Genomic DNA, 21,001 nt, shown 5'->3' on the forward strand with positions numbered 1-21,001 from the left:
AGATACCAACCCCTCCTCCTCGACCCTCAGGGCGGCTTGTGTGGGTGAAGGAGAGACCACCAAAAGAAAGGGCAGCGGGAGTTGCAGTATCATGGGCTGGGAGCCAGGTTTCTGTGAGAGTAAGGAGATTAAAGGATTTGGAGAAAAAAGGGTCATGAATTGCTGCTGCTTTAGGGGCAGCAGAGCGGCAGTTCCAGAGGGAACAAAGAAATGGAAGCAGGGAGACAGGGAGAGGCTGAATGGGGATCAGGTTAGGAGATATGTGGGGAGACATGGGAGGGAAAGGATTCACTGCTCAGTGATCAAGGGGAGAAGGTGAGACAATGGCAGAAACAGGAAAGAAAAAAGAAAACCTGTAGCTGGCTCTCTCTTTCTGAGGAGTTAAAGCAGCTATAGAGACTATTGTCAACTCAGGTCTTCTGAGGAAGAGTCCAATGAAGGGAGGATGTGGTCCTGAGGGAGCAGAAAGTTGTACTTGCTCTGACTTCCTCTGGAGGATCCCAAGGCCAGAGGGGAGAGTCTTTGGAGGAGCACAGGTCTTACTTGCTCTGACTTCCTCTGGAGGATCCCAAGGCCAGGGGGGAGAGTCTTAGAAGAAGCACAGGTCTTACTTGCTCTGACTTCCTCTGGAGGATCCCAAGGCCGGGGGGGGGGAGTGTTTGGAGGAGCACAGGTCTTACTTGCTCTGACTAGGAATGGGAAGGGCAGCTATGAAAGAATTAGGAAAGATCTTAAGAGTGCAAAGATATAAAACTGAACACTAAGTTAGGATTGTCCAAGCCATTTTATTCCCTGTCACCATATATGGATGAGAGAGTTGGCCAGTGAAGAAAGTGGATAGAAAGAAAATCAACTCATGTGAGATGTAGAGCTGGAAAAGAGTACTGAGGATTATACCATGGATGTCCAAAAAGACAAACAAATGGGTTCTAGAGCAGATCAAACCTGAACTCTTCCTAGAAGCTAGGATGACTAAACTGAGGTTGTCAGACATAGGCATGGCTCATTGGAGAAGACAATTATGCTAGGAAAAGTGGAAGGCAATAGAAAGAGAGGAAGAACTCATGCCAGATGGTCAGATTCAATCATGGAGGCCAAGAGCCTGAACCTGCAGGACCTGAGCAGTTGAGGATAGGGGGACTTGGGAGTTTATCACACGGGAGAAATTTCTCTTAATTTCAAATGAAAAGAAAGTGGGGCCAGAATGCATTCACATGAATTTGCGAATTCAGCAAATTTATGTGAATTCAAATTGCGTTTGAACTGGCTTCCCATTGCCAAAAATAGCTTGCCATTGCCCGAAATTGTGTGTGGTAGTTTATCATGCAATAAAGTTAAACCCCATGATTCCGTTCAGACTGACTTCCCATTCCCTGAAATTGCGTGTGGTAGTCTATCACGCAATAATGTTAAACCCCATGATTGCATTAGGATTGCCATTGGATTATACTTCCAATTTCCCTTGTCTGATAAACTCCTTGGAGATGTCTCATTCTCTGGGTCACCATGAATTGAAGTCAACTCAAAGGTTGTTAACAACAACAATACTAACTGGATGGTGAGATGAATGCATGCTATGTGCTAAATGTCCACTTCATTTGTTCTCAGTTCATTTTAATAAAGAGAACCAAGCTTCACACTCAAAGAAAATGAGCATCCCAATGGGTTTCCTTACCAAAACTAACTGAATGATAGTTTGGCTAGATAAATTGTACACAGAGTTCTCAGAACTGAAGGATGGCTAAGGCAATGGAGTAATGTTTCTCAAACATCACACGGACAGCAGGAACCACAGGAGACCATCAGGAGGTTCAGCTAATCAAAGCTGAAATCACTGTATTTCTAATTTATTTTCTATGTGTTAGCCACTGAATGTGGATCATACAGAGTACTAAATTATACTAAAATTTAACCAATCTTTCATTTCTTTAATTAAACTCCCCAGTTTGTTCAACACCTAAGGGACTAGCAACAGAACTGCATGGATGAAGGAAATTGAGGGTATCATACAGAAGATCTCCCTGTTCTGCTACCAACTATAGAGTTATAGGAACTACATTTTTTGGGGAGAGCAGAACACTGTTTTTCAGTGCAGATGTTTGTTGTTTAACTTTGGATATTATCATGTTAGGAAGATATCATGTAACTCTATTTTATAAGGCAAAATGGTAGCTAATAAATTATAAGGAGCCCTGGTGGCGCAGTGGTTAAATGCCTGTACTGCAGCCACTCTCTCAAAACCATAAGGTTGCGAGTTCAAGACTAGCAAAAGGGCTCAAGCTTGACTCAGGCTTGCAGCCTTCCCAGGTCACTAATAGATGCTGCTTAGGCAGTGTGAAGCGGTATATAAATGAAGCTTGTTTGTTTATATTGTTTAAGTCATTGGAGCTGTCTCCAATTAAATGATTACCTTTTTCTCAAAGTATCAAGGATTTCAAACATGGAAATTATGCAGCTATGCACATAAGGCAGGGGTGAGCAATCACAATGGAGGTGCAGGGTCTATTTTGTTCATGTACTGCTGCTACCATTCACACTGGCCAATTTTCAGATAAAATTGGGCCAGAAATTGTGATTGCAAGTCCCTTCTGGTTGCAATTTTTTGGGTTTCAGCCAGCTGTTCCAACTCTCCTTGGGGCTGTCACAGGCAGTGATTGCCCATATTTATTTCTATCACTTTCAGGCAGTTTCTTTATACCTGAATTTTTTTCACGAAGTGTGTGGGTGATCGAGTGGGGGATTCACACCTCTGCCTTAAGAAATGCACTGACCACATTACTTAGTCCTCTGGACCACAGATTCACGTCCTGCAAGATAAACCAGCTCTTGTTAGCCTTCTATAACTTAAAAGGTGCACGCTTCTGCAGGAACCTCTGAGGATCCACAGGAAGTCCCTATGGATGATGTTTTTGTAGCATATCCAGCAACAGGAAAGTATGTGGGCACATCCTTTCTGATCTCTCTGCTCTCTGATAACATGGAAATGGCTGTGTTGCCAGGGGCAGTTTGGCTTGCTTATCAGGTAGGCTTTTTTTTCGGGGGCGGGGGGGAATTTGGTCATGTATGGTCAGAACAGAATTCGGACTTCTGCAGTGACCAGAACAGTGAGTTGTGATGGAGTAACTCTGAACTGGGCAATCCAACAGGATGCCTAAATCCAACTGTTTGTTTCAACTGCAATAGACCTATTGAATCAATGAAATTTGTACAGGTGTTGACTTAACAACTTCTCATTTATTTAGTGGATCTATACTAGTTGGGACTAATAATTGGATTTAAGACAACCATCTATCACAATGTAAGGGCACTTTCAATAAAATATTCAGCCTGTACATTTTATGTAGTAAAATTACCTCATGGTGACTTTACCACATGAAGAATGACACACAAACTATGCCTAATGTTTTTGACTGCTATGGTTTGACTATTTTATAGTACAAATTTATGGTCATGATCTAAAGAACTCATTTATATGGAAAAGCTGGCTTATAAATTTCAAGCCTAGAGGTGGTGACATATAATAAATTGGGGAAATTGTTCATCTAGGCCAGTAACTGGCAGGGCTCTCTCTCAACCCTGAAGACATGATTCAGGTTACAGAAAAATCCCCCTGAAGTAGAGGTATTTTACACAGTTAATTGTTCTATGTACTTCACTGAAAAGCAACCTAAAATGAAATGGGAAATCCTCTGGGGTCATCCACCCCAGCAAAACTTCTGAGAAAATGTGAGGGAAACCAAACAAGTTGAATTACCCAAGATATTCTGCACAATCCTAGGTCAGCACCATTTTTGCCCAGGGCAAACTTGAAAATTTATCCACAAGTAAAATTAAAGAGTCTTGACAAAACCTAAAAGAGTTTTCAATATGACTAGGTTTTGATGATTTCTCATTGCTACATCTTCAGTTATTCTTTTAAAATCATGTTTAATTTCTTGTTTTTTTATTCCAATATGCAAAAATAAAAATAAAAATAAAAAATGAATAGGTTTTGCATAAACTTGAGTCTCCATATTAGACAAATGTTCATACAAAGTTTATACAGAGAAATGCAAGTGTATCTTGCATGTTGGAATTTAACAACATAACTCATGTTTTCAACTCTTTGTGCATGTTTGTATATAGGATCATTAGGCAAGGGATGGGAATCACACAGCCCTCCAGATATTGTTGGATTTAAGCTCCTAGCTTCTCTCACCATTGGCTGTGCTGCCTAGGGATACTGGAAGTTTCAGTCCACTATAAATACATCCAGACCATCCTGAGGCAGAGTGAGGCAGCCACCTCGAACAGTTAAACAGAGATAGCATGTACTGAGAAACCAAACTATGGCCGGTTACGAACCGGCATTTGGGACGTCCAGAGGACGTCCCATTTTAAAAAAGGGGCATCTCTTCTAGACGCCCCTGGGCCTAATACGGACTCCGTCCATACAAGATGGCGCCGGCCCTTCTACATGGTCGGCGCCATCTTTGCATATCGGACGCTGAGCGTCCGTACGCGTCGCGTCCTTTGTGACGTAGCGAGTGCGCCCCTGGCGCCTCGCTACGTCGCAAACACGACTCTAAAAGAAGCTCCATTTTGGAGCTTCTTTTTCGGTCCGCAGGGGAGCCGCGCCGTGTGGAGGCTCCGGCTCCCCCACGGACTAACTGGCGGCGGCGGCAGACCGCCTCAAAGCGGCGGTTTGTATCCCACGTATGTGTGCCATGCCTCTTTCTCTAAGATAGCCTACCATTCTCATTTGTTGTAGAGGATGCAGACCCAACCGTGATGATGAGATTCAACTCAGTGCACTCTACTAGGAATGGGAGGGGCATCATATCATGTAGCAAAATGTCTTGGGTCAGTTAGGGACACTATACTGAGTCATGCACAGTTCTGGGCACCACAATTCAAGAGGGATATCGACAAGCTGGAGTATGTCCAGAGGATGGCAGCCAAAATGGTAAAAGGTCTGGAAATCAAGACCTGGGAGGAGCAAATTAGGCAGCAGGTATGTTTAGCCTGAGCAAGGAAAAGTTAAGAGGTGACATGATAGCCATGCTTAAATATTTGAAGGGATGTCATATTGAGGATGGAGCAAGCTTTTTTTCTGTTGCTCCAGAGAATAGGACCCAGAACAAGCAAGCTACAGGAAAAGTGATTAGGAAGAACTTGCTGACAATAAGAGCTATTTGAGAGTGGAATACACTCTTTATGGATGTGGTGGAATTTCCTTCTTTCTATGATTCTAAGAGGCATAACTGGGCCCTCCTTCCTAAATATAGCAATAAACAATATAACCTCTCTGGTCTGTCAAGATACCAGCATGTATTTTTAATGCATTGTTTGTGTTTTCTCTATTCAGGCTTCCTGAGGCTGGGACCTCCAGACCTTTGGGCCCAGGGATTCTTCATCCCCCATTCCTCCTATTCTCAGTCCTGTGATCAGTATAGGTATGTACAAGGGGTGTAGATATTGTGAGGGTGGGAGGGAGGAATGACAGTTCTGCCACCCAAGTGAAATTTTTCTTCACTCCTCAAATTCCTAACATTATAGTAATTTAAAACTTCAGGTGAAGATATAGAAACAGTTTATGTTTCCCAAGGGAAAAAACAGGCAAAGTTAACAAAGGAATGCAAACACACCAAATATAAGAATGTTAGGTGGGAGCTATTTTCAGTGTCTCCCTCTCTAAAATGCTAGAAATATGGGAGTGAAGAAAAATTCTCTTGGGGGTCAATGCCCTCATCCCCCCACCCCTTGCAGCTCTGCTCTTGTTTTTTTGTACCAATAACTGTTGGACGTAAGCTTCAAGATTTGGTATTCTTGTTCATGTTAGATCTACGTGTGCAATTAAAGTGTGAATAGTATCCCCCCCTTTCATCAAACACTGAAAAAAAACCACAGATACACACACACAAAAAAAATCCAGCTCAAAACAGACAAAATAGGAGTGACAAAAATAATTTTAAAACAAAAGAGTTTGGTGACTTATGTCTAACAGCAGCCAGTCCTTAATCTTTAAATAACATAAAAATCCAGCAATGCAGTCACAGCTTTCCAGATACCCATGACATATTTTAACTTCAGGCAAATACTGACATTTCTGTGATAACTACTAGAACAATTATTAGTCATATTTCATCACACAAGAAAATGTTTCCTTATTCCAAATAGTGATATCTTTAAAAAGAAAGATTAGGGCCATAATTTTTTATGACAACCATAGTCTAACTTTATAATCACTGAAGACTACAACTGAGAGTGGATATATTTTACTTATCATAATCTCAGCATAATTAATGTGTAGTAATATCTTGCTTGAACATATAGCAACCCTTTTTGACATAGTTATATATTGTATAATCCCATGCCTTGGCAAATCAGTTTCTTGGTGGCAGTTTGGTGATTATTCTGTAGAAATGATTCCTATTCATTTGCTAGTAGAATTAGCAATACATGCTTGCTGCCACTAGTTTGTTATGTTATGCATAAAAAATGAGCTAATTTTATTTTAATCAAAGGCAATGTTTTAATGATTGCTAAGTCATAGTTTAATCAGCAAAGGCAAAATGGAAAACGGAAGTGTAAACATTATTTTAGTTGGTAAAGGTACCATTTTTTAGCCCCGCAGACATACAATGAAATAAATGAATTGAAATAATAGTGAAATAACAAGCTAACAAACACAACTGTAGGAATAAGGTTCTGAAAGGAGATTTATTATTATTATTATTATTATTATTATTATTATTATTATTATTATTATTATTAAAATTTACTGCACTGTACATAGAGATAATCAAAACAATAAAAGTATAAAACCTTTCGGCCCATTCACTACTCTTCATACTTGATGCTTGGGACTGTGACATTTGAGAGTATCCACACTACACAATTACGGCAGTTTCATAGTACTTTAACTGCCATAGGTGCCTCCTATGGAATGCTGTGATTTGTAGTGTGGGGAGATTAGAGTTCTCCACTTGTGAGGTCTAAGCTACATTTCCCCAGATGACAGTGATTGGGCTGGGATGGGGCCCTAAAACTTCAGGAAACAACAAATCCAAGGATTCCATAGGATGGAGCTGTGGCAGTTAAAGTGGAACCATACTGCTATTATTGTATGGTATGGATACAGTCAGTGCTGGTGGTATTCTATGCCAGTCTTTTTTTAATTGATTTTTTTTACCAGTTTTCCTGCATTGCATTGCATGCTTACCCATTCACTCTCACCATCTTTCCATTGCCTCCTCACAGGCCAATCACTGACATACCTCCTCTGGTACCCTGTCACCTACAAAGAAAGCTGTACCTGCCCACTGAATGTGTTGCCTCTTCTGGAGAGATAGATATCTGGAGCTTCAAACATTGTTCTGCCTGATCCCTTAACCATTTTCCCCAGGAATATCCACGTCTGAAAAAGAGCTCTTGGGTGCCATTTAATCCCATTGTCTATATGGTTTTACAGTGGGCTTGTCACAGTGTGTCCTTTTCTGGAGAACACAAATCACACTTCTCTAACTGAAAATGCTTTTTGGCCATTGTTAAAACAAAGCAAACAAAATCACAGCCATATTTTAATTGAGGAAGGTCCTGTATAGACAGGCACTTTGTGAACTCTTTGTCTATTAGTAAATTCCCCTGTTAGTGAATTCTCCACTTTGCAGAATCACGGTGCAGCGTCCTGACACTGTATGCCCTGACTCCACCCCAGGGCATCATGATGCCACACGCTGTTCCAAATGGCATGTGGCATCATGGTGCGAATCTGGCGCTGCATCCAGATGATGCAACGTCAAAAGGGCACCATACAGCCTTTGGAGAGTGCAACAAAGAGCTGCTTTTTGCGTCTCCTTTTTGCACTCTCCAGAGGTGAGATCGGTGCCACGGCGTGAGGTTGCCACAGCCCTGATCCAGCCAGGAATGGGACAGCTACGGACCACCCCTTTGGTGTGGTCTGCATAGCCCCTAAATCTCAATAGTTGTAGAAATGTTCATGCCTTGGAAGTAGCAAAGAACATATCTAACACTTGAATTCTTTAAACTCTTCCATCAACCTGATACTATTTTACCTACTGTTCATCTCTCCTTTGGAACAAGCATGGCCACTACATGATTTACTCAAGCAGAAATCCTATACTCACAAAAAGGAGTGAGACTTTTGAATGAACCCCAAGATGGTTAAATAAGTCGACAGTCTCAGAAACCTGGTTTGGGGTATCATGAAAAGTCACCCCAAATAGTAGTTTTAGTTTCAGTTATTCTTATCATACTTTTACTATCAGGGAGAGTAGAGGTCCTTCTGGAATTTTCTACCTCTGATGTGAAAGTACACAACTTAACCTGTATTAGGTTCTATGCATCAAGAAATAACGTGAATGGAATGCCATTTGTTTCTGCTCTTTAGGAAACAAAATGTCTTGGGCCAGTCCTTATTAGGTGGTTCTGTACTTTACTGGATGTGGGTGTGGATGGGAAGAGCAAAACTGCGCATAGAATGGGTAAGGAATGCATAATCCCAAACTTTGCCCTAAGGAAAGTCAGGTATTCTCTGACTAGCATTCTGCGGGTGAATTAAGATTATGTAAGGACTTTATCACACAGGGAACATTGGGGATTTAAACAGTGAAAATTGAGTGAAAATTATGCAACCTTGATTAACATTTTCACACACATCATCATTAAAGAGCCATTATCTCGGGAATAAACAGGCAATAAACAGCAAATCATTCTTGGGATTTCCCTAGGAATGATTTGTTGCTGTTTATTGCCTGTTTATTCCTGGAATAATGACACTTTAACTACAAGGTCATGTGAAAATGTTAATGGCGATTACATGATTTTCACTTGATTTTTGCTGTTGAAACCCACGATTTTCCCCGTGTGATAAAGTCCTTAGAATCAGTGTGGTATAGTGGTTTAAGCATTGTACAATGACTCTGGAGATCAGAGTTCAATTCCTCACTTGGCCATGGAAACCCACTGGGCACATAACACACTCTCAGCCACAGAAAACCATGTGATAGGTTCAGCTCAGGGTCCCCATAAGTCAGAAAAAAATTGAAGGCACACAACAACAATAAAGTCAGATTTACAACATTGCAACTCACTTTTTTTAAATTGTTGCAGAATTTGGAATTCACTACCAAGTATACAATGACCAAAATCCTTTCCCAAAACTGACATTTTCTTACTTGCAGTCCCCCTAAATTTTTCATTTCCTGCCCAATGAAGAATTAGAACAGAAACACACCAGCATCCAGGTATTTTCATACAGCTGGATGAAGAGCGATGGCATCATTGGCTGGGTCCTCCAAAGGATCCATAAAAGTCCCGATAGGTGCCAGACACTGTGCCTGAATTACAGGTTTTTGACGCTATAGGTTTCTGAACTACAGCCGAGAAAAGGTGGATTGGAGGGGATTGGAGAGGAGGCTATTGCAGATGCATCCCATTTCTAAGTCTCTCAGTTCAAAATCAAGACCTTTGTTTGCTTAGTTTAGTCACAACTGAACAGCATGTATATAATCCTACTGTCATGAACACAGAAAGCTGCTTCATACTGAGCCAGTTCATTGATCCTTCTAGCCCACTAATGCTGACACTAACTGACAGGAGGTAAGATTTCAGATAGGACTCATTCCAGAGGTGACAGAAACTGAAAACCTGTAAACCATTTTCTATAGGTAAAACATATATTCTGAGATGTTCTGTATCTCAAGTTTATGTTCTACCTGATCTACAGACCTTCCTGCCAGTGTCTGAATCAGGGCCAGTAGGGAACAAGATAGATGGACACATGGACAGATGGATAGACAGAGGGACAATGCCTATAGGCAGACAGCTGACAAGAAAACAAAAGCTTTGTATAACCTAGACAATTAACTAGGCAGGATTCTAACACAGAGACCCACCACCCATTTCAAGGGTGCTTTAAAACATTTTCCTTCCTGACAAAGAAAACAAAACGCCACTGTCTCTGCCCACTGAAAGGCAAGGTGTACAATTCCCAAAGATAGCCAAGTTATTTGGGTACCTGAAAAAGAAAATCCAATAAACCCCTCTCTAAAGTCAGCATTGAAAATACAACAAAAATAAAGGAAATGACTTAAAGATTTGATATCCTTTTGTCAGAAACAAAATATGCTACCTGAGGCTGCTACTTTACTCTGATAAATACACTGTCAACCCTGACCCCTTTATTTTACAACCTTATTTTCTACACAGTTTAGCATCTGGCTCTCTTAACCATTTTCTTTCCCAATGTCTCAAGGAGTCCTGAATAGAATAGAAGTTTTAAAGAAATGTCTAGAAATGTTTTCTTCTTTGGTTCCCCTGTTGTTGTTTTAACCTTCTGTGAATCAGGGGTACTGGGTTTTGAATTTTTGAAGGGCCCAAGATTAAGAACCCCTGTCCTAGACACAAGAAGAGGATGTGCAGCTGCTAAAAGAATGAAAGAAAATGTACAGGTGCACACAAACACACACACACTTAACAAGCAATACATGGGTGGAAATTATGTTATACAGTTACAAACTGTAACTTACCCTTGGCTATGTTGGTTGCTGTGATTTGTAATCCAACAACATCTAGGGGGGAGGACTGTACAATTTCCACACCAACAGTAAATGCTTGTTGAAAAGGTAGGCACTTTCCCTCCCAAGATGCATTTTGCCCCAAACCAAGAAAATGGCTGCATCCATAGCAGACTCAGCCCATTCTGGATTTGCAGCTGTGATTCCAAAGCCACCACTTCATGTGAGGACTGTGGAAATTAGATATGCTTTCTGAGCAAATCCAATTCACCAAATAAGCGATATGCAGATGTGATGTGACAGCAATGAGTAAACCCCTGTATGAAATTTTAAATTACCAATATTTGCATCATTTCTTGTGGACATTGTTTGCAATGAGATCAAATTTAATGGCATGGCAATTGAAATACATAACACTGAGAGTGTCTTAAAAGCCTAAGAATGAGCCAGCATGCTTAGAAAATGTTTAAATAGGTACTCATGAAAAAGGGAGATACACGTTGTTTTTAAAAAATATTCATTGCTAAAACATCCTGGTTAAGAAAGACCAGAGAAGTTGTGATTTAATTTTTCTCTTTAATCTTGTTTTTCAAAGGTGCAGGAATGACAACCTTGGAAAAGGCAATGTTTCACAGACCCAAACTACAGACAGAATAGTGAGGAATAGGATGCTATATAGTTTAGGCAAAAACCTTGAAAGGATCAAATGCCAAAGTACACATGCCACAGGGTTAGCCAAATCAAGCATAAGCCTTGAATCATTGAGGCTGTTGATGGCAAAATCATTATAAGAGACATTTGGGAAAAGAAATTTAAACAAAACAGCTTGGCCAAACAAAAATCAGGAGCCTAGATGATGATTGCACAATAGAAAACACAAGTATACATATTGTTAACAACCAAGAAAATGAACCCTGGGGTAGCTCCTTATTTTCTCAATTTAATTTTTTACTGCATTTTTACAGTATGTCTTTGGCTGCTAACTGAAAGTGTTCATGTTTTTGACAACATTCATTTTTTTATTGATGCTCCCTTGCTTGAATCAGCACTACCCCTTCTATGGATATCCCTCTGCTAAACTGATAGTTATGCCCCCATTTAACCCTTAATTGTCTCTATCCAAACATTTCTAACCTCACTTTCTGTAGCCTTGGTTGAATTTTGTACATGTGGCTTTGCTCTGGTGTGTGTGTGTGTGTGCATCTTTGTACAGTTCTAAATAAAAACGTCTTCTTTTTTGTGGGGTTTTCAGGCTATGTGGTCATGTTCTAGCAGAGGTTCTTTCTGATGTTTCGCCAGCATCAAACGTCAGAAATAAACTCTGCTAGAACATGGCCACATAGCCTGAAACACCCCCCCCAAAAAACTATGGATGCCGGCCATGAAAGCCTTTGACTTTACATTGGAAAAAACGTATCAGTTATTTGAAACTGAAGTTCTCTTGTAGTTGTTCCTGATATAAAATGGCTTCAGAAATCGCATCACAAGTTACCCACCTCTTGCATGCCCCCATTAGAGTTAATATTCCCCAACATTTTAAAGAGACGCTGGCATTGCTGGTGGGGTTTTTCAAGCCCTCTCACTTTTTTAGTAACAATGTGGAAAGAAAATGATCAGAACAAAGGAGTTTCCACTCTGCGTGAGATCTCCCTCATCAACGGCACTATCATTCCACAGTGGTGGGATTGTGCAGCAAGAGACTGTGCTGATGGCAGCAGTGCTGGTGGTAGGATCTTCATGTCAGATAACTTTCCTTTCACTAAGGAGCCAGAATAAATGTGCCAAATAGCTACTGGGCAGCAACAATAGTGGAGGTTGACATTGGTGGATGGTTTCTCAATGACAAAGACAAAGACAGCGGCATCATAGCTAACACTTGTTAGTACTGTGGAGAGGGAAGCATGGTAAACCCCTTTTGAATGCCTTTTACCACAAAAGCCCTATGATGAGACAATCCAAAATTAAGCAAGAGATAGTGCCAGAAGATGAGAAACTCTGGTTAGATGACACTCAATGAGCTGCTGGAGTACAGCAGAGGACAACTACAAGGCTCCCTCTCCCTTTCTGCATTCAGTATAAGCTCCTGCTGTCGACATTCAAAGCCCTCCATGGACTGGCCCCTCCTTACTTATCAGACCTTCTTTCTCCTCACCTTCCCACTCGGGCCCTCCGTTCTGGTAGTCAAAGGTTCCTGTCCCAGCCCAGGATTTCCTCTGCTCCAACCCGGATTTGCCTCTTTTCACTTGCTGCCCCTCACTCCTGGAACCTTCTTCCCCCACAAGCAAGAGCCATCACTTCTTTAACTAGCTTCAAAAAGGAGTTGAAAACCATCCTGTTCAGAGAAGCCTTCCCAGGCATTGCATAATTGTTGCTTACTATCTGATGTTCTTTTGTTGCCTGTTTATCGAACCATTTCCTGTATTGCTATGTATTGTATATATATTATCCTACTTGAGAGTATGTATTTTCCCTGGATGAAGATTAACCTTCCATTTTGAAGCCAAGCCCTTCCTCCAGTCCATCTACCTTGGTCCAGGTCTCGGAGGTAGAGAGGAACTGCTAGACCTCTTACCCTTTCCTGCCACCACTCCCTTCTCCTTCTGTGTCATGTCTTTTTAGATTGTAAGCCCGAGGGCAGGGAACCGTCTAACTAAAAAGATTGCATGTACAGCGCTGTGTAAATTTACAGCACTTCATAAATAAAGGTTAATAATAATAATAATAATAATAATAATAATAATAATAATAATAATAAATGGTATCCCTTGTATAAAATGGCAAAATGAAAGTTTGCTTTTTGGCATTTATACATTTTTAGAAATATTTTCAAACCATGGATGCTTTAATACATGGATAAAAAAAAATCCACGGTTACAGTGGGCTGACTATATTAAGCCTATTTGTCCAGGAGCCAGGACTCAAACTCTTGAATGAAACCAGGGACACTGTCGGGAAGGAATGCAAAAAGATACTATATTGCCCAATTTAAAGGGGCCTTTGCGCTGCCCTTGTCATGTGCTAGGGATTGGCCGAGGATGCAGCATCCATACAGGCCCCACCCCTAGTACATGACGGGGGTGTCAAAATGGCGGCGCCCTGTACACAGGGGTGCCGCCATTTTGATGTAACGGCCGTGTCACGTCCAAACGGCATGGCACGGCCGTTACATCTTGGCACCACTGAAGAGCGCTTGTGGTGCCCTTTCAGCAGCACCAGAAGGAGCTCCATTTTGGAGCTCCTTCCACTGCGGGTATCGCTGGTGCAGCCTTTAAACAGCCATGCCAGCAATACAGAGAGAAAGGCTGAGTGGCCCCTTTCTTTCTCTCTCCTCTGCTGTTGGGCTGTCCTTGGGGCATGAAGCCCCAAGGACAACCCTTTCCAGGCCGTGGGGAAGCGGCCTTTTGCCACTTCCCCAAGGCCAGGAAAAGCAGTGGGTCGAGGGCTCCGGGGCTGCCGCTGTGGCAGCTCATGCCTTGATCAGTCAGGGAAAGGGGCGGGTGCAGGTCGCCCCAAAGGGGCGGTCTGTATCCCCCCAACTTATCCCAAAAGAAAGAGACGCCTCAATGAAATTTTTCAGGAAGTTAAAGACAGATAAGAGAGAAGTGAAGAGACATCTTCCACAAGATCTAAGAAACTGAAAGGAAATTTATATTTTATGATGGTATGTGACCAACAGGGGAACACATTACATGATCAAGTAGAAATGAAAAGATGATGAGACAGGTACACTGAAGAGGTATACTAAAGAGATAAAAGGATGACAGTCATTAAAGGAAAAACCATCCTAAGATGAACCTACAGTTTTAAAAAGTAAAGTGAAAGCTGCACTCAGAGTATTTGAGATAAAAAATAATAATCACAATTATTAGTTCTATCTAAAATTTGACAACAAATATGGAAAACAAAACAATGGCCTACAGGTTACAAATGCTTCCCCAAGAAAGGGGACATGATAGAATGAGGTTACCACAGGACCAATGCATTAATTTCCCATACCAGCAAAGTGATGCTCAAATTTCTACAACAAAGACTTTTACCCTATAGGGGGAGAGAAAAGACAGATTCCATGCTGAGTTCAGGAAAGTAAGAAGCACTAGGGATCATATTACAAACATATGTTGGATAATTGAGTACACTAAAGAATTTCACAAGAAAATCTCTCTGTGCTTTATAGATTATAGCAAAGCCTTGGATTCTGTAGATCATTAAAAACTATGGATCACTCTTAAAAGAAATGGGTGTGCCACAACACTTGCTTTTCCTGATGTGTAACCTGTACTTAGGACAAGAGGCTACTATCAGGGCAGAATATGAAGAAACCACATGATCCCTTTTGAATATGACTGCTTTTCACTTTTGAGGTTTTATATGTATGTTTCTTTCTATGCATACATGCTACTTTTTGTGTGAATTGTCTGTAAATAAAGAATATTTTTTAAAAAGTAAGCAGGATTTAATATGGAGGAAGGAGGGTGGAACAGCAATAATCCAAAATATGAAGGTGACACCATACTACTAGCATCAAATAGCAACAATTTAGAATCATAGAATCATAGAGTTGGAAGAGATTACAAGGGCCATTCAATCCAACCCCCATTTAGAATGATTTCTGAAGAAAGTCAAGGAAAAAAAAATGCAAAGACAGATTTACAGCTGAACATGAAGAAAACAAAAATAATGACCACATATGACCAATAAAAAGAATAACGACATATGACTAAACAGATTATATAACATTTTTTTTTCTTTAAATAGCAGGTGAAAACTTTTGGGTTTCCAAATTTTTTCAGGCATACAAATCTGCTCACTTCCTTTCCAGCAAGAACAATAGCAATGGACTGTGAGTTTTTTGTTTTTGTTTAGTTCAAAAAAGGCCAAACTTTTGCTATCCCTGCTTTTAATGGGAACTGTCATATCACAAAGTCATGGACATGGTTCTCCTCTCACAAACTGGGAACTGTAGTTTTGTAATGAGTATTTCCCATTACAGACTCCTGCCCCTTCCACTGAATTTCCCTGTGCTACCTTTGTCAGAAAAGTGAAGGTCTGCACAATACTTGGGAATAAGCTCCACTGAATGCAACAATATCTATTTCTGAGTAAGCATGTATGCCATTGGCCTTTTAATTTATAGCACTGTGGATTTATCTTCACAATCAGAGCAGGGGAAACACAACAGATATCAGTTTATATCTATAATGTCTGGTATATAAAGAAAACCCCTCATCTGGTATCCCACTTGATCTCTCCCTTCTGAAATATTGTGAGAGATATAAAAAAGAAGGAGACAACAAACAAACTGAAAAAACTCATTTATCAACAGCATTTTACCCCCGTTGCTCTTTGAAACAAATAAAAGTTTGGTGGAAGGCAAGACATTTAGAGTATCCTGTCAGAGGACAGTGAGGAAGAAAGTCTTATGGGAGGCTTAATTCCCTGCCTACTTACACGTTTAGTGGTTGCCAGGCAGGCCATTGTGCTTTTGCTTTGATGACAGTCAAAACCTCATCACTCTGCAAAAGAGAAGCAATAAACATCAATAAATAAAATGATGTTTGGACAGCATTATGGTGAATAACACTCTGCAGTGATTTGTAACTGGCGGAAAAGGCACTTGAATTCAAATTGCTCCTCATAATTTCCATGGAGGCAGATATAGCTCATTCCAATTTCTATTCAGGGAATGTATTTCTTCCTTTGGGTGACACAGAGGGATGGTTCTGACATCATGTTTATTACTATCTGAACACATCCTCTAGTGGGCAAATCTATGTATGTTGGGGTACATTATGATGGAAGAGGGTTTTCCATGTGCCTTTTCCGAGGACAGTTTCACCATGAGCAAGTTCTGGACTTCCTGTTGGATTCTCCTCTGCTCACCAAAAGTACCACTGACATGCAATTACCAGGAATGGACTAAGTCATTTTACTGCCTAGGATAATGCAGCAAATACCAGCCCTCCCTTTGCCCACCTAGGTAAATACAGTCAGACAATTTATTTTGGCACACAAGGGCAGGAAACACATTTTGTCTGAAACCTGGCAGAAAAATGTTCCCCATTAACTTAAAGCTGTCTTTTAAAAATATTTACAATTTTAATTGTGTTGATTGTATGTATAGGGCTTAGTAATGTCACCTCAAAGTAAAGCCATGTTCTGTTGATTTTTATCTAGTACAAATAACATCAAACTGGAATAGGAAAAAGAAATGTACTTTGCAACTAACTGAAGGAAATTTGTTCCAAACAACCTGTAGAAGCTGGGGAGGAAGGAGAAAGATCTAAAAACACACCTTTTCTTTCAGCCTAGCACCCTATGTAGATCATACATCCAGAAGAAGCACCAAAACCATCCACTTCTGGGTCACTGTGCAAGTTATGAGATGGTCTTTCTTGCCATGCGTGCACTAGCCACAGTAGTTTTTTGTGGGTTTTTCAGGCTCTGTGGACATGTTCTAGCACAGTTTCTTCCTGACGTTTTGCCAGCATCTGTGGCTGGCATGTTAGTAACAGTACCTGAGCGTTGAGACAGAAAGTCAGAAGACATAGGGGCCTCCTAGGCTGCATCTGCACTGCAGATATAATGCAGTCTGATTCCACTTTAACTTCTATGACTCAATGCTATGTCATTCTGGGAAATGTAGTTTTGTAAGTAATTTAGCCTCGTCTGTGATAGAGCTCTGGTCCCAGAACAAGCTAAAAATCCCAGGAGTCCATAGCCTTGAGCCATGGCAATTAAAGTAGTGTCAAACTGGATTATTTTTTCAGTACAGATGCAGCCCTAGAACAGGCTTTCCACATCCTGTTCTCCAAGCAAGTATGAGTGCTGTAAATCTGATGAGCTGAAGTCTGAATGAGTGCATTTGCCTATAAACAGTAGTGTTTGTGCATGTGTGTGTGTGTGTGGGGGGGTGTTAAATCTTTGTAAATCTCATTTTCACAGGCAAGAACAAGTAATTTTACATTTTTTCCTTATGTCGTGAGAAAATTGTTGAAAATTGTGCAATTTTTGAATACTATTCACAGTTCAAGATTTATTGTATGAAAAAAGGCAGGCAGGTAGAAAAAGGAAAAAAAAGTTTCTTGAACAGAAACAGTATTTTCTACAAGGCAACCTTATTTTCTGCCATACTATCTGGGAGATTCTTGGAGCTGTAGTCCAAAAAGGTAACTTTTCCTTTTCTTGCTCATACATGGGAGGAGGGGTATGCAGAGAGCTTTGCTTCAGGGAGTTGTGATAGCAACCAGACTCAAGCCAATATTATTTTTGCCATATCAATTTGGAAATAGTGTGAAGGATCTTGTTTTGCAAGGAACTATTCTTATGAAGGTATAATCCATAATGAACAAGTGGCTGTTTCTCTTAAAGCATGATTTCATGCCCTTTTCTCTCCAGCTGACTCATTCCCATAAAAGACATGAGAATATAGCACACCTATTTGAGGCTGAAGAGTGAATAAATGTAGAGTTGCTTTAAAAAAAAAAACTTAGAAGGATTCCTGTATCAGCAAGTCTGAAATTATATGTAGTGTAATAAACCTCAAACAAAACCAGGAGACTGTTTTTAACAAGACTCTGGTGAACATCTATCACATGTTTCTAGGAGTTTCTTACTTCCCCTGGATTCTTTCCCAGTAAATTGTTTAAGGGAATATGAAATTCACAACTGATTCCCATGATTTCTGTGGCCTTAAAACACAGACACACAGGCACACGCACACCCCTTTTCCCAAATTAAACTCAAAACACCCACACCATACATTACACATAATTGGCAGCTCAGCTCCGACTGAGCTGTCCTTTCAGGTTAGTGATAATCTTGCCATTCCCTGCTTGATAGAAATGACTCCAATACCTCAGGCTAGCTCTAATCCACATATGCCCCAGTTTAGGGAAATCAATTTTCACAGACTGCTTTTTTGCTATTGTCATTATTTCTCTCTCTCTCTCTCTCTCTTCATTAAGAAGTGGGTGGTGGGTGGAAACAAATGACATTCATGACCAGTCATGCTTATTTAGCTTCTCCTGGTATTCTCATCCTAAAATGACATTTTGAAATAATACTTTTTTAAAAAAAAAAATGAAGAGCTAATGTGCTATTTTCATAAAAACAGACAAGGGGCTAAAAAAGTTTCCAACTGAGGCAAATCAGAATGAAAAAGTCAGTCTTTCAAAATCTGTAATAATAACATGACATTTTATCCTAGTCTGGTGAGAATTTGGTGTTCTGTGTTTCAAATGCCATGTGAATGATATCAGCTTATACAACTTGGAAGTAACATGTTAAAAAATAATTGCTCTACACAAGGAGTAAATCCACATGTGAAACAAAGTCCTAACATTCAAATAGTAGAAATGCATTTTGGTACTCTAATCTTAGCTTGGAAAAGAGAGAGCCTTAAAAAAACAACACCACAATTTAACTCAAACTTTAAATGCTCCAAATTCTTCCCTGGCTCAGATTAAAGTCTGAAATGGAGAAGAATGGTCTGCCCTCGGCAAGTCATGCTCAACCTTCAGAGTGTCTTCACTTCCAATCACCTTTTCAGTTAACTCCCTCGTAATTCTTTTCTGGATGGTTTGGAATGGTAATAGGATGCCACACTTGAGCAGGTTTTCCTGACCCGAATTAGAGGGTCATTCACACTTGCACTGAGGTTTTCTGCCCCAAATTAGAGGGTCGTTCACACTTGCACTAGAGTTTTCTGACCTGGATGGGGGGGGGGACACGGTGCAGATCCCCCTTAACCTGGGTTTTTATGAAATGGGATTTCTTGTGGTTCTTTTCAAAAGAACCATTTGTTGTTGTTGTTGTTGTTGTTGCTTCTTGTTCCTTTTCTTCCCCTTCCTCTCCCCCCACTGCCCCGCTCTTCCTCCTCTTCCGCACCACTCTTCTTCCTTTTCCTCCTCTTCCTCTCCCCCTGCTGCCTCCACTCTTCCTCCTTTTCTCCCCCCACCAGCTCCGCTCTTCTTCCTTTTCCTCCTTTTCCTCCCCACCCACCACCCCACTCTTCCACCTCTTCCTCAATGCCTTCGCTCTTCTTCTTCTTCCTCCTCTTCCTTTCCCCCCACTGCCTCCCCTCTTCCTCCTCTTCCTCTTCCCCGCCGCCTCTGCTTTTCTTCCTCTCCCCCCCTCCTGCCAGGATCAAATCTCCCCATCGCATTTTATCCCATTGCCAATGTGAATGGAATCAGGGATAAAATGCCACGATCATGGCAAATCAATGCCACGGAAAGATTCAATTGTGGCAAATCCTGGAAATAATTCATTTACCACACCAGGTTATTTCTGAGTGTGAATTGGCCCTAGGGTGGCATGGGCAAACAAGGGTTCACTACAGTAACCTTTTGAAGTGTAGGAGGAAAATGAGAATTTTTGTTTTAGCTGAGGACAGTTGGGCATGCTTTATATGATTGCACAACATTGTTTCATTATTTATAAAGACATAGCTCTTTCAGCACAAAAGGATGGTTATTCTGAGATCAATGTGTTTACCATCCTGGCTGCAGAAGCAAACTCCAATTCAGTCCTATAGTCACACTGGGGATATAATTTAAGTGAGTTCAAAATATGAAACTAAACTTGTTGAACAGTATCCTTTTCTTTTCTTTTTTTATCATGATTGGAGAACTATTTTTGTTGTTAATTTTGCTATTTTTTTATTTTACAACAAGGGTAGGAATTGTGAAATCTCCTCCCCCTGTTGTAGGACTGCAACTCCCAGTATTTCTTTATGGTCAGAGATACTGGGATTTCAAGTCCAGTAGCATCAGTTTTTCAGTGAGATGGGGTCCTATAAAGGCAGAGAAGGTGAACCATAGTGCTAGCAGCTGAGCATTGGCACAACAATGGATTTAAGCAGTTTGTTTTTAACATTAAACAGCCATGGGAAAACTCAGTTCAGAGAAGACCCATCTCACTCCTGAAGAGAGCATTACCACTTTCCTGTGCCCCAGTACTATTTGCTTCTACAATGGTTCAAGCAGCACCTTTTGGTGATTTGAACTGGAAAAACAAAGGAACAGGAAAGGGGTAACCCTGCCTCTCATGGTACCATTATTCAATTTGTCTCTGTTTCATAGCTGCCCTGATGTGTTAAAATTAATGCAGAGAACATAATTCATGGATTTCCAACAACCTATGGAGTTTGGCCAAGAACAGCTAATCAGAAAGTAAAACCAACCACACAGGAAGAGAATGATGGTGGTGGGGATGATGATGATGATGATGATGATGATGATGATGATGATGATGATGATGATGATGATGACAATGCCAATAGTGTTTGGGAGTAATACTGGTTGATTCTGGAATTCTGAATTCTGAAATCCTCCAAAATACGAAATTATTTCTGTGGATGGCTGAGATAGTGACACATTTGATTTCTGATAGCTCAGTCTACACAAACTTTGCATCATGCACAAAATTATTTAAAAATATTATGTGTAAAATTACTGTCAGTGGACGCTTGTTATACGCTG

The 21,001-nt window shown here is 40.6% G+C and overlaps 1 protein-coding gene across 1 annotated transcript in view; it reads right to left on the reverse strand.

Annotated features, from left to right (window-relative positions):
- Positions 1 to 21,001, reverse strand: part of SPON1 (spondin 1) — a 433,156-nt gene that overhangs the window by 71,487 nt on the left and 340,668 nt on the right. The window contains exon 7 of the mRNA XM_042474844.1: positions 15,969 to 16,033. Within this exon, the coding sequence (XP_042330778.1) occupies positions 15,969 to 16,033 (65 nt within the window). The remainder of the gene's footprint in view (positions 1 to 15,968; positions 16,034 to 21,001) is intronic.

This window comes from Sceloporus undulatus, chromosome 1 (assembly GCF_019175285.1).
Source record: "Sceloporus undulatus isolate JIND9_A2432 ecotype Alabama chromosome 1, SceUnd_v1.1, whole genome shotgun sequence".
NCBI classification, from domain to species: domain Eukaryota; kingdom Metazoa; phylum Chordata; class Lepidosauria; order Squamata; family Phrynosomatidae; genus Sceloporus; species Sceloporus undulatus.